Raw genomic sequence first — 18,253 nt, forward strand, 5'->3', positions numbered from 1 at the left:
TACTGCTAACAGGAATACAATAAATCACGGTGCTTTAATTACATTTCAGTTTGATCTTACATCCAATAATACAATTACATCCGGGATTAGATTACAATATCCACCCCTCGTTTATATAGAAGGGGTATATTATATATATATACGATATATGATATCCCTGTAAAAATATCGTGAAACCTCATACTGATGGGCGCTGTAAGCCTCGTGGCTCGTATATTATATCAGACTGCAAAGTCAAGAACACTGATTCTCATCCTAGTGCCAAATCACGTACAAATTTTCTATAAAATTGTATAAGAGTATAAGCTGTTTGATCAATTGTTCGATCAGTTGTTCGATCAGTTGTTCGATCAATTGTTCGATCAGTGGTTCGATCAGTTGTTCGATCAGTTGTTCAACCAATTCTTCGATCAGTTATTCGATCAGTGGTTCGATCAGTGGTTCGATCAGTGGTTCGATCAGTTGTTCGACCAGTTGTTCGATCAGTGGTTCGACCAGTTGTTCGATCAGCGGTTCGACCAGTTGTTCGACCAGTTGTTCGATCAGTGGTTCGATCAGTGGTTCGATCAGTTGTTCGACCAGTTGTTCGACCAGTTGTTCGACCAGTTGTTCAACCAATTCTTTGACCAATTCTTCGACCAATTCTTCGATCAGTTATTCGATCAGTGGTTACATCAGTGGTTCGATCAGTGGTTCGATCAGTGGTTCGATCAGTGGTTCGACCAGTTGTTCGATCAATTGTTCGATCAGTGGTTCGATCAGTGGTTCGATCAGTTATTCGATCAGTGGTTCGACCAGTGGTTCGATCAGTGGTTCGATCAGTGGTTCGATCAGTGGTTCGATCAGTGGTTCGACCAGTTGTTCGATCAGTTGTTCGATCAGTGGTTCGATCAGTGGTTCGATCAGTTGTTCAACCAATTGTTCGATCAGTTGTTTGATCAGTTGTTCGACCAGTTGTTCGACCAGTTGTTCGATCAGTTGTTCGACCAGTTGTTCGACCAGTTGTTCGATCAGTGGATCGACCAGTGGTTCGATCAGTTGTTCGATCAGTGGATCGATTAGTGGATCGATTAGTGGATCGATTAGTGGATCGATTAGTGGATCGATTAGTGGTTCAACCAGTTGATTTACCACTTGCAAAAGAAAAGAACAAAAGGTTTGGGGGAAACAGAGATAAAAAGGGGTCGCTAACGATCCATGTCCAGTAGTTTGAGCATTAAAAAGCAGGACGAACTAGACTGCAGCAACCGACAAAACAGAATTAATTAATTAATAAACTCCTAAAATAATGATGACACGAAAAAAGGGAGTTTTAAAAGAAGTGATCCCAAGAATTAGAGTAGTTATAAGCTGACTAAAATGACAGAGGAGAGAGAGGAGTGACATGCAGCCCAACTGAGAGTTACTGGCTCTCCCCTGTGTTTTGCTGACGTGTACTATACACTAGCTCTCATTACACTATAACTATCTTGATCTAGCAGGTATTTACTTCCTAATTTATCGAGTACAGACAGCTACAGCTCTGTGATTACAGTATTGTTGTTGGCGAATATCCGGTCCTACAGACTATTATTCTTGCTTCGAAAATAAAAATTAGATTTGAGACAGCAAATAATTCAAACCACTCCACCGAGGCACTTCATCTCGTATCCTCCGCCATGTTTGTTTATTTTTATGGTATAGACATATCTTACTATATAAAGCGAGACGATCTTACTATAAATATCCATACCAATTTTTTGACACCACGTCATCAACTTTAAGTTTAACAATAACGCGACTTTCCGCAAAAACAGTAAAAGATATACAACTGAAACTTTTTTGACTGGTTCAAATGCTTTAATAGCCTCCAAATCCGCATGAAAAAATTAAAAAATTGGCCAAGGAATAAGAATTTAAGTGCCCAAAATTTGGACCCCCATAAAACGCGAATTTAAACAGGTAATAATTATTTTAGTCTCTTGAGTCTTGACACCACTTTAGGGTTAGACGGGTTCCTGGAAGGTAAGCACTAAAAATAAGCTGAAAGGCAGGTGCAAAGAAACCTCAAAAGCATTTATAATCTGACATCAATAAGTGATCTGTGATTATCATCATGAAAAACGGCAAAATTGATCTTGGAAACGCAATTATTAACGGAGATACAGTCGTTTCCATGCATGATACTGATCATACAAAAAGCATACATAACGGCAAAGTTTCACTGTTATATACATTTTTAAAGAAACAGAGCATGCAATGCATGAGAAATGATTGCAAAGATACTAGGGAGGGTTTTTAATAATTGCTAGAGCCGGGAGATATAACGATGTTAACTACTAGAATTTAAATGTTAAACTTAGTTTTCATTATCAGATTTAAATTATATTTAGATTATGCTCCTGAGCAAACAAGGCTGATGTCAGGTCGGGGCCGGGTCGGGGTCGGGGCCGGGTCGGGGTCGGGGTCGGGGTCGGGGTCGAGGTCGGGGTCGGGGTCGGGGTCGGGGTCGGGGTCGGGGTCGGGGTCAGGGTCGTGGTCGGGGTCGGGGTCGGGGTCGGGGTCGGGGTCGGGGTCGGGGTCGGGGTCGGGGTCGGGGTCGGGGTCGGGGTCGGGGTCGGGGTCGGGGTCGGGGTCGGGGTCGGGGTCGGGGTCGGGGTCGGGGTCGGGGTCGGGGTCGGGGTCGGGGTCGGGGTCGGGGTCGGGGTCGGGGTCGGGGTCGGGGTCGGGGTCGGGGTCGGGGTCGGGGTCGGGGTCGGGGTCGGGGTCGGGGTCGGGGTCGGGGTCGGGGTCAGGGTCGTGGTCGTGGTCGTGGTCGTGGTTATACAGTATAATAATATCTGCATTATCGCGATGTAGATTGTATACTGTAGATTGTATGTAGCTCCCATATGGTCACGTGTACAAAGATAAAAAGTCTCCAGAATCCATGTGATTGTGTGCCTGGTTTACTTTAATGTTAGTGCTAGTTTCGTTCTCTTATATTGTTTCAGCTGATCAAACCACAATGAAGTGGTTGATCCTTTTCTTGTTAATAGCTGGTGTCTGCTCTGCGGAGATTACAGGTAGAAAACGGTTTACATTTATAAATAATTTAACTGCGAGCAGATTAAACTTAGACCATCAAAGCAGTCAGATATTGGAATACTTATATTTATTTTGCCACGATCGGACTAACTTGATAACAACATTTATAAGTTTAAAAAATGTATCGTTTTAGATGAAGAAGAAATTGTGAGCCAGCCTCCAGAAGGCCCAGGAGGCCCAGGAGGCCCAGGAGGCCCAGAAGGCCCAGAAGGCCCTGGTGGACCTGGTGGACCTGGTGGACCTGGTGGACCTGGTGGACCTGGTGGACCTGGTGGACCTCCACATGGTGGACCTGGGGGACCTGGTGGACCTCCACATGGTGGACCTGGTGGACCTCCACATGGTGGACCTGGTGGACCTCCACATGGTGGACCTGGTGGACCTCCACATGGTGGACCTGGTGGACCTGGTGGACCTCCACATGGTGGACCTGGTGGACCTCCACATGTTGGACCTGGTGGACCTCCACATGGTGGACCTGGTGGACCTCCACATGGTGGACCTGGTGGACCTCCGCATGGCGGACCTGGTGGACCTGGTGGACCTGGGGGACCTGGTGGACCTCCTCATGGTGGACCTGGTGGACCTCCACATGGTGGACCTGGTGGACCTCCGCATGGTGGACCTCCACATGGTGGACCTGGGGGACCTGGTGGACCTCCACATGGCGGACCTGGTGGACCTCCACATGGTGGACCTGGTGGACCTCCACATGGTGGACCTGGTGGACCTCCACATGGTGGACCTGGTGGACCTCCACATGGTGGACCTGGTGGACCTGGTGGACCTGGTGGACCTGGGGGACCTGGTGGACCTCCTCATGGTGGACCTGGTGGACCTGGTGGACCTCCGCATGGTGGACCTGGTGGACCTCCGCATGGTGGACCTGGTGGACCTCCGCATGGTGGACCTGGTGGACCTCCACATGGTGGACCTGGTGGACCTGGTGGACCTCCACATGGTGGACCTGGTGGACCTCCACATGGTGGACCTGGTGGACCTGGTGGACCTGGTGGACCTCCGCACGGTGGACCTGGTGGACCTGGTGGACCTGGTGGACCTCCGCATGGTGGACCTGGTGGACCTCCGCATGGTGGACCTGGTGGACCTCCACATGGTGGACCTGGTGGACCTCCACATGGTGGACCTGGTGGACCTGGTGGACCTGGTGGACCTGGTGGACCTGGGGGACCTGGTGGACCTGGTGGACCTGGTGGACCTCCACATGGTGGACCTGGTGGACCTGGTGGACCTCCACATGGTGGACCTGGTGGACCTCCGCATGGTGGACCTGGTGGACCTGGTGGACCTGGTGGACCTCCACATGGTGGACCTGGTGGACCTCCACATGGTGGACCTGGTGGACCTGGTGGACCTCCACATGGTGGACCTGGGGGACCTGGTGGACCTCCGCATGGTGGACCACCTGGTCGTGGACTACCTGGTCGTGGACCACCTGGTCGTGGACCACCTGGTCGTGGACCGCCCAGGCGTGGACCACCTGGTCGCGGACCACCCAGGCGTGGACCACCTGGTCGTGGACCACCCAGGCGTGGACCACCCAGGCGTGCACCACCCAGGCGTGCACCACCCAGGCGTGGACCACCCAGGCGTGCACCACCCAGGCGTGCACCACCCCCTCACAGGTCTCCTCACAGGCCACGTCCAAGATCACCTAAGAGAAGGAGACAGAGAAGGAGAAGGATTGTTCACAGAACAAGATGTCGTAGATCTCGCCGACAAATGCTCCAGGCACGCAGATTGTTCTTCCAGCGTCTTAGACAGCGGAGGAGGGAAGCGAGGAAGAGGAGAGGGTACTAGAGGAGGGGTTATCAGATCAAGACACTGTAAATAGTATATAGCATTTAGAGGGTAATTTGTCCTACTATAAGATGATTTGATTTGTGCTTTCATGGTGAATTATTCTGCTGATGAGTAATACTGTTATGCTGCTAAATTTGGATCTTTAAATCAGCTCAATTATTCAAGTTTGATATGATTTAGTTCTTGTCTTCTTTATTAAAATACCGTCCTTAATTGTGTCCAACAACAAATCACCCTCCATTAGTAACCACTAGTAACCACTAGTAACCAACAAACCCTCCATTCAGAAGGTTGTATTTTCAATTTAATTAACTACAATATAGGAAGCAAGGTAAGCGTGGGCTGTAAACACTCAAATGAACCTGTCACGGTAATATTCACAAAGTATTGCTGTGCCGAAGAAGTTTTCTTATTTATAGTTTTCCTTGCTTGTAGTATAGCAGGGCTCGTTTTCAACTAATTTTCTACAATGATGCCTAAAACAGGAAAGCTGGAATGGGGACGGTATTCAGAGTACCTGTCGTTCAAATTATTATTTGACTTTGATGAATTGTAAGTTAGATATTATCTAGTTTGTGTTGTGATTTGTGAAAACAATAATGAAATGAACAAACCATAGTTCACTAAGGGCATCCTATAAACGATATGAGAGTTAACAAATTTAATTAACTCAAGGAATTTCTTACCTGCGTCCGCGTGGACAATTAAACATTAAACCACAAACCATGTCAAAAATTAAAACTAAAAATGTAACCAATAGTAATCAATAGTTACCGCTAGTAACCACTAGTAATTATTAGTAACCACTAGTAACCAATAGTAACCAATAGTAACCACTTATAGTTACCACTAGTAACCACTAGTAACCACTAGTAACCATGTGTGTCCAGGAGTCGGAGAGAGGAGAAGCACGTGATGAAGGTGTTAGAGAGGAACTCTACTGAACTTCTTACAGCAGCAGTAGCCGCCTTCCTCACCCCTTTAGTGGGGTTGTTACAGTACAAGAGTGTAGCTCTCTTCATCATCCTAACAAGAGTACTGACACTCATCAATACTCCTACATATCACAAACAAACACACACTGGTAAGAGTACTGACACTCATCAATACTCCTACATATCACAAACAAACACACACTGGTAAGAGTACTGACACTCATCAATACTCCTACATATCACAAACAAACACACACTGGTAAGAGTACTGACACTCATCAATACTCCTACATATCACAAACAAACACACACTGGTAAGAGTACTGACACTAATCAATACTCCTACATATCACAAACAAACACACACTGGTAAGAGTACTGACACTCATCAATACTCCTACATATCACAAACAAACACACACTGGTAAGAGTACTGACACTCATCAATACCCCTACATATCACAAACAAACACACACTGGTAAGAGTACTGACACTAATCAATACCCCTACATATCACAAACAAACACACACTGGTAAGAGTACTGACACTCATCAATACTCCTACATATCACAAACAAACACACACTGGTAAGAGTACTGACACTCATCAATACTCCTACATATCACAAACAAACACACACTGGTAAGAGTACTGACCCTCATCAATACTCCTACATATCACAAACAAACACACACTGGTAAGAGTACTGACACTCATCAATACTCCTACATATCACAAACAAACACACACTGGTAAGAGTACTGACCCTCATCAATACTCCTACATATCACAAACAAACACACACTGGTAAGAGTACTGACCCTCATCAATACTCCTACATATCACAAACAAACACACACTGGTAAGAGTACTGACCCTCATCAATACTCCTACATATCACAAACAAACACACACTGGTAAGAGTACTGACACTCATCAATACTCCTACATATCACAAACAAACACACACTGGTAAGAGTACTGACACTCATCAATACCCCTACATATCACAAACAAACACACACTGGTAAGAGTACTGACACTCACTGGTAAGTAACAAACACACACTGGTAAGAGTACTGACACTCATCAATACTCCTACATATCACAAACAAACACACACTGGTAAGAGTACTGACACTCATCAATACTCCTACATATCACAAACAAACACACACTGGTAAGAGTACTGACACTCATCAATACTCCTACATATCACAAACAAACACACACTGGTAAGAGTACTGACACTCATCAATACCCCTACATATCACAAACAAACACACACTGGTAAGAGTACTGACACTCATCAATACCCCTACATATCACAAACAAACACACACTGGTAAGAGTACTGACACTCACTGGTAAGTAACAAACACACACTGGTAAGAGTACTGACACTCATCAATACTCCTACATATCACAAACAAACACACACTGGTAAGAGTACTGACACTCATCAATACCCCTACATATCACAAACAAACACACACTGGTAAGAGTACTGACACTCATCAATACCCCTACATATCACAAACAAACACACACTGGTAAGAGTACTGACACTCATCAATACCCCTACATATCACAAACAAACACACACTGGTAAGAGTACTGACACACATCAATACCCCTACATATCACAAACAAACACACACTGGTAAGAGTACTGACAGTTGACACTCATCAATACCCCTACATATCACAAACAAACACACACTGGTAAGAGTACTGACACTCATCAATACCCCTACATATCACAAACAAACACACACTGGTAAGAGTACTGACACTCATCAATACCCCTACATATCACAAACAAACACACACTGGTAAGAGTACTGACACTCATCAATACTCCTACATATCACAAACAAACACACACTGGTAAGAGTACTGACACTCATCAATACTCCTACATATCACAAACAAACACACACTGGTAGGAGTACTGACACTCATCAATACTCCTACATATCACAAACAAACACACACTGGTAGGAGTACTGACACTCATCAATACTCCTACATATCACAAACAAACACACACTGGTAAGAGTACTGACACTCATCAATACTCCTACATATCACAAACAAACACACACTGGTAAGAGTACTGACCCTCATCAATACTCCTACATATCACAAACAAACACACACTGGTAAGAGTACTGACACTCATCAATACTCCTACATATCACACACAAACACACACTGGTAAGAGTACTGACACTCATCAATACCCCTACATATCACAAACAAACACACACTGGTAAGAGTACTGACACTCATCAATACTCCTACATATCACAAACAAACACACACTGGTAAGAGTACTGACACTAATCAATACTCCTACATATCACAAACAAACACACACTGGTAAGAGTACTGACACTCATCAATACCCCTACATATCACAAACAAACACACACTGGTAAGAGTACTGACACTCATCAATACTCCTACATATCACAAACAAACACACACTGGTAAGAGTACTGACACTCATCAATACTCCTACATATCACAAACAAACACACACTGGTAGGAGTACTGACACTCATCAATACTCCTACATATCACAAACAAACACACACTGGTAGGAGTACTGACACTCATCAATACTCCTACATATCACAAACAAACACACACTGGTAAGAGTACTGACACTCATCAATACTCCTACATATCACAAACAAACACACACTGGTAAGAGTACTGACCCTAATCAATACTCCTACATATCACAAACAAACACACACTGGTAAGAGTACTGACACTCATCAATACTCCTACATATCACACACAAACACACACTGGTAAGAGTACTGACACTCATCAATACCCCTACATATCACAAACAAACACACACTGGTAAGAGTACTGACACTAATCAATACTCCTACATATCACAAACAAACACACACTGGTAAGAGTACTGACACTCATCAATACCCCTACATATCACAAACAAACACACACTGGTAAGAGTACTGACACTCATCAATACTCCTACATATCACAAACAAACACACACTGGTAAGAGTACTGACCCTCATCAATACTCCTACATATCACAAACAAACACACACTGGTAAGAGTACTGACACTCATCAATACTCCTACATATCACACACAAACACACACTGGTAAGAGTACTGACACTCATCAATACCCCTACATATCACAAACAAACACACACTGGTAAGAGTACTGACACTAATCAATACTCCTACATATCACAAACAAACACACACTGGTAAGAGTACTGACACTCATCAATACTCCTACATATCACAAACAAACACACACTGGTAAGAGTACTGACACTCATCAATACCCCTACATATCACAAACAAACACACACTGGTAAGGGTACTGACACTCATCAATACTCCTACATATCACAAACAAACACACACTGGTAAGAGTACTGACACTCATCAATACTCCTACATATCACAAACAAACACACACTGGTAAGAGTACTGACACTCATCAATACTCCTCACACACTGGTAAAAATTTGGTGCAAAAAACAACAACTTTTAAGAAACATGAAACTTTATTTTCGCGCTTTATCTAATATCTTTGTCAATCAATTAATTGAATGATGTGATAATCAAACACTGTACTTGCAGTGAATATGAAAATGTTAGCAAGTAGTAACCACTAGTAACCATAGTAACCGCAGTGAATATGAAGATGTTAGCAAGTGCTGTTGGGTGCTTTGTAGCATGTGCTTTTCAAACCTGGACTAATGTTTCTGCGTGGTGAGAATAATTACTTTCACTAGTTACCAATAGTAACCACTGGTTACCACTAGTAACCAATAGAAACCAATATTCTAAAACTTTGTAGTAACACTATTATAGTAACACTATTCACTAATAATAACCATTAGTCACCATTAGTAACCAATAGTAACCACTGGTTACCACTAGTAACCAATATTCTAAAACTTTGCACTTTTATAGCTACACTATTCACTAATGGTAACCATTAGTCACCAATAGTAACCAATAGTAACCAATAGTGACCACTAGTAACCAATAGTCACCACTAGTAACCACTAGTAACCAATATTAACCAATAGTTACCACTACTATGTTTTTCTACGCGCAGGACTGTTGGATGTTGGATGGTACGAGTAGCTGTATTAACATTCGCTTATAGTCGAGCTACTGTAACATTCTCTGAATACCTCCAGTGAGTAACCTCTTATTACTTTTATTAGGGTACACCCTTTTTAGTAACCACTAGTAACCACTAGTAACCACTAGTAACCACTAGTAACCACTAGTAACCACTAGTAACCACTAGTAACCACTAGTAACCACTAGTAACCACTAGTAACCACTAGTAACCACTAGTAACCACTAGTAACCACTAGTAACCACTAGTAACCACTAGTAACCACTAGTAACCACTAGTAACCACTAGTAACCACTAGTAACCACTAGTAACCACTAGTAACCACTAGTAACCACTAGTAACCACTAGTAACCACTAGTAACCACTAGTAACCACTAGTAACCACTAGTAACCACTAGTAACCACTAGTAACCACTAGTAACCACTAGTAACCACTAGTAACCACTAGTCATATCCACAGAAGAGTGAAAGGTCGACTGAGTTCGAAAAAAATAACTGATATAAAGGAAGAAAGAAAAGGAACGGAGTTGTCGTTCAACAGACTTAACCTTTACGCAACCGGTCCAGTACTCGCCTTTCTAGCCCTTCTAGCATTCGATCTAGTTTTATCCTCCGTTACAACTTACAGTGTTGATATGGTAAGTTACCAATAGTAACTGCTAGTAACCAATAGTAACCAATAGTAACCAATAGTAACCAATAGTAACCAATAGTAACCAATAGTAAGCACTAGTAACTATTGGTTACTAGTTTTATCCTTCGTTACAACTTACAGTGTTGATATGGTAAGTTACCAATAGTAACTGCTAGTAACCAATAGTAACCAATAGTAACCAATAGTAACCAATAGTAACCAATAGTAAGCACTAGTAACTATTGGTTACTAGTTTTATCCTTCGTTACAACTTACAGTGTTGATATGGTAAGTTAGTTTACTTAGACACTTTTTAGTTATAATATTAAGTGATTCCATACTGTTTGAATTAAATAGTGTAAAAATAAGGCTTCAGTAAGAGAATCTTTAAAATGTTCAAACGTACACGCACCAAAACGAAACCTCACGTTCTTTATCTAAAATCGTTATATTTGTTTATTTATGTATATCATTTAAATGATTGCAATTAAGTATTTTAAGGCGTTTATAGTGACCCTAGTAGTAATCAATACAATTATTACAATAATTTATTCAAGTTAAAGTAATAATTTTAATGTTTACTTTTTAACTGATTCTCAGGCGTTCCAGCTAAAAACCGTAGGAGTGCTCACAGTTCTTCTATTTATGAACAGTCAGTTTATAATCGCAAAGAGTAACTACTATGACAGGGATCACATCACACAGGTGATGGAAATGTACGGGGAGACCTTGCTGTCTCTCTATTATCTTCCCAAATCTGCTTTCTTCTATAGTTTCAGTGGAGACACTTTGCAAACTAAAGTATCTGCTGACTAATAATGATACTGATGGCAGTTTGCCAGGTTACAAAATATTACTTTTGTTAATTTCAGTTTGGGTTATGATTCTGTAATTTACCATGATGTTTGATTCTTGTTATCATTTTCTATAATTACTACTTGTTCTGGTTTAACATTTGAATAAAACATTACTCTTTCTTGTAATATTAACAACAACAATAACTTAGTGACCAAGTATCAGGGTTATAGGAATCAATTTCTTCGTGGGGGGAGGGGGGTTGATTCACGATGTCAATCGTTCACAGCTCGGCAAGGCCCAGTGGTGCATTTTTGAAATGTCGCGCGCTGTGCGCCTGAATATCAAAACAGTGAAACATTCAGTAGTGTTGCAACCATGCCTGTAAAAGTTTAAAGTTCAAACTTTATGACTTACCCTATAATACTTACCCCCTCCCGTCGGCCAGCGAGGGGTTTTGAAAGTTCGGACACACCCGAACAAGTGAAGGGGTGGTCTGAAAATCTGCGATTTTGGCGGACGTCCTAAGTAGATGGCCTCCAACAAATTTCAGTTCACCGAATTGTACTAATATTGAGGAAATTAGCGAAGTTTTATTGTTAATAAAATTGATTTGAAACAACAAAAAATTCCAAAATTTACGTTACATTTCTGCTGACGTCAGGAAGGCTCAGACTCTCCTCCCCCCATTCAGCATTTCCATTTCCAAACCGGCCGCTCTTTCCCCTTGGCTGCTGACGTCATAACATGTTAACGCTCCCATACCCACAACTTGATTGTTCAATACTCCAGCTCAAACTTTTGAAGGTATCGGTATTTATAATAAGTGTAGACTGTCCCTCATCACGTCGAGACATGAAACATTGAAACATTTGCACTGCCACACTTGAAATTTGTATCTTATGAGGTCGGTAGTAAACTGACCACAGCTATATTTAATAAACGATATTATTTCCATTTTATTACTAAACTTTGAACTCATTTTCGATTTTTCACGTTTTGAGTACGCCTTGACTTTGAAAGTTGATCAGTACGATTAGTAAGTTTTTCGCCCCCCCCCCCCCCCCCCGTCAGCAACTGACAGTATTTCCAAACCCTCTACCCCCTCGGCTGCTGTAGTCATATGTGAACGCTCCAATATTGTATTCTTTGGAAGAATTTCAGAAAGTTTGGTTTCAGGATTGAACTATAGCAATGTGAAATCATAAGGTGAAATGCTGTGCCAAGTTTATATGGGTCAAAGGATAAATTCCTTTAAATTTTGAATATTTACAGTAGTAGGTCTCAAAAAGGGTGCAAAGAGAAAGAATCTGGAGTTTTTTTGCTTAAAGGAAGGAATTGTAGCAAAGAGGAATGTAAATTTGAACTACACTTTGTCTTTAGCAATATGACAATTTGGATAATGCAATGGCAGATTGGCCAGGTGTGCCCCCCCCCCCCCCCACGATTCACGAATAATTCCAAGTAAACTACAGCAGCAGATTATTAATCGTATTTATTCATTTCCCCCATACTAACCACGGTTAGATCCATGGCCACCATATCAGCTATTATACTGTCTGGAACAGGTTTTAGAGTGTCCGGGACTCTGACGGAGTCCGGACCCCGTTTCAGAGAATCTTCTTTCTGTGCCACATTCTCATTGCTTCTCTTAAACTTGATACTCGGCTGTACTAAAGTTTTACGACCTATTCTAAACAAGGCCCTAAATCTTCCACTACGTTTTGGTAGAGCGCCGTTTATTTTGGACCTTTGGGAATTGTTCTCGTTTTTAATATTTGAATTCGGAGTATGACTAATCAACCGCAAGTCTTTATCAGCATTATTTGAATGTTCCTCGGGTTGTTTCACAGCAACGTCTTCTGATGCGATGGTGTGTGATGTCACAGCACGTGGTGTGACGTCATAACACGTGGTGTGTGAGGGAACCTCGTGTTTCTCGTTACTCTGACCATTGTAACTGTGAATTGTGTGTAGAGATGAACTCTTTTGAAGCAGGATAGCATCTTCTTCTGTTATCTTGCTATTGTCACATGTTTCTCTGTAAAAGGTATTGTCGGGCTCCTTCACAAATAACTCCATGACTCTCCTTCTGGGGAGGGAGAAACTGGAGCTTGTAAAGTCTTCCCTTCTAGACAAACTCTTTTTGCTGGACAAAGTGTCAAAATCAATACAAGATCTATTCGAGGCTAAAGATTCTCTTTTCCATTTGGCTCCTCTCACAGAAGTGTATACACTTCTAACAATGCTTTGTTTTCTTCTTTCACGATATTCCGGTAGATTAACTGAAGAAATACTCCTTCCTAAACCATGTTTATTATCATAAACTCTTGAGGTGAGCCTAGAACTACTTGTGGCTGTTGGAAGAACCAGTGGTTGATTCCAATTTGAGGTGCGATCAAGAGATCTCTTTCTCAAAGACTCAAAAGAAGGAGGCTCGCTAAACTCATGTGACAAGTCAGTGTTTTCTTCTGCTGAAGAGGGGCCGGGAACTGTTTCTGATACAGTAGTGTCCGAGGGAACGAGTAAAGCCAGTGTTTCCATATTTTCATACTCATTTTCGCTCTGAAATTCATCAGCAAGTGATTCCAGTTCCGATTCCAGTTGCTCAGATTGTAGCTCCTCAGATTGTAGCTCCTCTGGTTGCAAGTCACCAGATTCCCCCATCTCTCTCATGACTCCCTTAACACCAGGAGGTAGACTACTGTGTTTAACTTCCATCTCTACAGAGGACTTCCTCCGCTTGAAGAAGCTCTGGAGAAGAGAGGAATGTCGGGCTGGTTTCTCCCTTTTCCTGGTCGGGGGAGGAGTGTACTCCTTCTCCTGCACGAGAGAGGTCTCCGAGCATACTTCCCCAAAAGAGTGAGACAGTTCTGTACTGTTCTCCATATCCTGGTCAATTGCAAAGGTCGATGTTTCGTCTATGGAGATTGATAAGTCGTTCTTTTGCTTTTTATCTTGCTTCAGCTTGCGAAAGTAATCAATCTTTGGAGATGGCTGGACATTTATTGGATCAGTCAAATTATCAGCGTACAGTCTGTGTGTGTCTTGATCGTCCTTGTCAATTGCACCACTTGATAAATATTGTTCTTCAAGGAGTATTCCATCCTCCAGACAATGATCGAGATTCTCATAAAGCGGAGGCACATTCTCATACACTGTGCCGGATGAGAGACCTGATCCCGGTCTAGAGTTTTCAGAGTCCCGGGTGTATCTACGCATACACAATGTCTCTATATCGTCATAACTGTGCGCACTTGAGAGATTTCCATACATCAGATCGGGTGTGTCGGTGTTAATGAGGTCAGGTGAAGAGTTCTCAACTATACTCTTGACTAATTCTCCTTCTTCTTCTTCTCCCTGCTGGGTATCTTCTCCATTCAACAAAGTTATCTCTATCGAAGAAACTTTTCCTAAAGTAGAGACTGATTCGCTATTACTTAAACAATCCTGTCTCAATGCCATATCTGTTCTAGTTTCATTTGAAGGGTCTTCTTCTTTTGATCCAATATCACTCTCAAAATCTGTGCTGGTAGTTTTTAGTTCACAGCTACTTAAGAGATCTCCTTCAAGAGACATGCTTGATTCTCTATCGACATTATCTATGAAGAATCTTCCTGAGACTTCAGAGTTTACATATATATTGTCATTTTTAGAACCTGAACCCTCTCTATCTCCAGAATTGGAACTGTTGTCGCCTAAACCCTCTCTGCCTCCAGAATTGGAACTGTTGTCGCCTAAAAGATTGGTGTATGTTCCCTGAGCTTGTGTTTCTAATAGCTCTACTGATGGAGAGGACTGGAACTCTTCACTAGACTCCGAAGAGGAGGATGAAACTGAGTGAAAGGAATCTGAGGAGTCTTCTGAGGAGTGTGACATTAAGAGTAGGTTTATAACCTAGGTTTATAACCTACCAATGTTACTTAATGTTAACATCAAGAGCAGACAACTGATTCACTGCAGTAAGTCGTAATCATGGTCATCATCTGAAGGTTTGTGGTTTAGTTTCAGTTGTCATAAGACATTACAGAGCGTGGCAATAACAAGGGCATAAACTGTTTGAGATCAAGTGAAAATCAAAATAAGTTGTATGAAAACTATAAAACAGTTTAGGAAATCAAGCGAGCCAACAAGTGACACAAGCTCATCCCTCTATAATGTAGTCCACGTAACGTTGTTATAGTAATAAGATAATAACATGACCTAGTAGTGTGAGCTAACTATGAACAATATATAAAGTAAACAATACTGATATAATGGGACTCTTGTTTATCACATGTCGTTATTTTGACGATCCCTTGGTGCTGACTGCTGGGTGCATGTTTTCTAGACCCAGCAGAAAGTTGGAGCAACTTTACAGTTCACATAGTAGTAGGTAGAGTTGTAGGTACTAGGTAGAGTAGGTAGATAGAGGAGTTATGGTAGATGACGTAGAAGAGCAGCAGGTACATACAGAACATACTATTAGTCTGACGTATAGTTCCTGTATCCTATACTAATATACAATGTAAAGCTTATTATAAGTTTACTGTCTGCAGTGAGCAGGTAGTAATGATGTGTTGTATTGAACTGCAAGGTCTAAACTGTAGACTCTACAGTATCAGTACAATAGGATATGTGTATTTAACGTTCATGTGCTCACTACGTCTTATTACTTTATTACTTATTGTTCGTGTTTATTTTTGTGTCTTGCTTGCTAGTTGTTTTGTTTTTGTACGTGCAAAAACGGTTAGTTTTTCCTTTCGCATACTTGACTAATGTCCTGTTTTTATTGATGTACTTGTTTGATGCTTCTCCGAGCTCGCAAGGGTAATCGGTTTAGTAATAGTATCGGGAAAGTTAACAGTTCGTTCCTTATTTTGCACTAAGAGGTATAGGTATTATAGGTATAGGTATAGTAAAACATTCCTTTTGGCTGTGTGATGTGAACAACGAGCGACCATTTCAAAACGGCTCCTCTTGTTTCAATTTAGTACTTACTCTACTTAGTAGTTAGTATAGTAGTAATAGTCTACGTAACAGTAACACTTAGTACGGGCCACTGAGTTTGAACTAACCTTAACATTAAACCTCCAGTTTATAGAATAAAGTGAATGAAGCTGTTGCTATGGCGCGTTGTCATGGTGACGTTGGTTTTGTCACGTGTCAGTTCAGTAACACGTGGTGAGGGGTATTGTGTGACGTATAGTGACTGCGGAGGTGTGCCTTGTGTTAACAACACTCCAGCTAAACCCATCTCCAGTTATCAGACACTCTCCTCTCTCAGGGAGTTCTGTCCTCATCTCAAGGTATTTAGTTGGGAACTTATCAGGGTCATGCTTTGTTGAGCGATATCAGAGATCCTGTTAGGATAGTGAGCATCCTGCTAGCTGAGTTTACAAATACACTAGCTGAGTTTAATATAATTATTATAATTTAGTTTATTGTTATTATTTAAGGCACACTTTGTTTTTAAGAGGATAATTATAGGCTAACTATATTCTGAAAATATGTGAAGGACGCGGCGTAACCATGATCCGGCGTAACCATGGCTACCACGTTGCTGAGTTAAAGTAGCTAAACTACATCTCCTTCTCAAGTAATATTTCCTGTTCTGATAATTCATTTCAAAGGAGACTAGAAAAGCCTGGAATGAATTTAGTTTTAAGAAAGAATCTTAACGTAAGAAAAGTACAAATAGTTTTACTTATGATCTGTGAAATAAAACTTTGTTCAGGAGGAATCTGGGTTTTGTTGCGACGCCGAACAAGTGACTATCATGGAGAAAGCTCTTTCAAAAGCTGATAATCTGCTGAAGTAACTAAACATTGAAGTCTCTCACTTTATCATAGCAAAGATTACCATAATCAGTAAAAACTAACATCCCCCATGAATTCTTTTACTTCGATGAAAGGTAAATGTCATGACAAGAATTGCAGTTTTATTTGGCACGAATCAAGCACTCTCATTTATAGGTGCACGCCAGGGAGAGACAATTTCAGAACTCTAATTTGTGACATGGTATGTGGGCCTAACCAGGCTAACTACTTGGAGATAACAGAGAGCAAACAGTACGGAGACAGGATTCAGGCTACCCACATCAAATACTTTATCTCTACCGTAAATACTTTCACTTTCTTTTAGATACTTTCACTTGTTTACTTTCACCTTCTCTTAGATACTTTCACTTTCGTTTTCACTCAACTTCAAGTTCGCGTTCGTTGTGCTAGTCCGTTTAATTTGTATAATATAGGAATACAGTGACGCAGTATGGAGAAGTACTAGAAAACAAAGCAAATTACTTTGCGGGAAAATATTCAGTGAATGCTCTAAACAAGACCTCTTCAAATTCATAGGTATTATTTTATTTGTTATAGGTATTACTATTATTATTATTGATAAGTAGATTGCATTCTGTTTATATCAATCATTAGCAAAGTGTTTTTGTTAACGAACTACTGTAAGTTTTGTTTTTGGTGCCAATTTTAGACGAACAATTTATTTATTTAATTATGTTAGAACGTTAAATTGGTAATGTTTGTTTCTATTTGTTCCATTGTTCAGGAGATAACAGATGGACTAAGTTGAAGACAGATTACGTTATAGAGAACACACCGTCTCGTCCGGGGATCAAACATTCCTCTCCCTCCCAGTTAGCATGCCCTTCCTCCTCCTCCTGTCAGTGCTAATAACGTATTGAGAAAACTGTTCTGTTATAGGTATTATTGGAGGACTTCGCCGCTTCGACGCGCCGCGCAAACTAGCATTCTTGCTTCGCATCATCGATGGGTTGACACCGTCAATCAATAGGTATTATTAAACTTACAGCTTAGTTAACTTATTGAGTTTTCATCTTA

At 41.6% G+C, this 18,253-nt stretch overlaps 2 protein-coding genes across 2 annotated transcripts; both read left to right on the forward strand.

Annotated features, from left to right (window-relative positions):
* The first annotated feature begins 2,940 nt into the window (after positions 1-2,940).
* LOC134823814 (uncharacterized) lies at positions 2,941-5,087 on the forward strand. Its single transcript, XM_063835391.1, has 2 exons — positions 2,941-3,044; positions 3,200-5,087. Exon 2 carries the CDS (start codon positions 3,350-3,352, stop codon positions 4,919-4,921), a length of 1,572 nt encoding a protein of 523 aa, XP_063691461.1. The 5' UTR covers positions 2,941-3,044; positions 3,200-3,349; the 3' UTR covers positions 4,922-5,087.
* Positions 5,088-16,505: 11,418 nt separating this feature from the next.
* On the forward strand, positions 16,506-18,166 carry LOC134823816 (NPC1-like intracellular cholesterol transporter 1). Its single transcript, XM_063835394.1, has 5 exons — positions 16,506-16,705; positions 17,134-17,213; positions 17,372-17,516; positions 17,650-17,752; positions 17,961-18,166. The coding sequence occupies exons 1-5, from the start codon at positions 16,511-16,513 to the stop codon at positions 18,083-18,085; spliced, it is 648 nt and encodes a 215-aa protein (XP_063691464.1). The 5' UTR covers positions 16,506-16,510; the 3' UTR covers positions 18,086-18,166.
* Positions 18,167-18,253: the final 87 nt, after the last annotated feature.

The sequence above is a fragment of the Bolinopsis microptera genome, chromosome 12 (genome assembly GCF_026151205.1).
Source record: "Bolinopsis microptera isolate Bmic1 chromosome 12, MBARI_Bmic_1.0, whole genome shotgun sequence".
Lineage (NCBI taxonomy): Eukaryota > Metazoa > Ctenophora > Tentaculata > Lobata > Bolinopsidae > Bolinopsis > Bolinopsis microptera.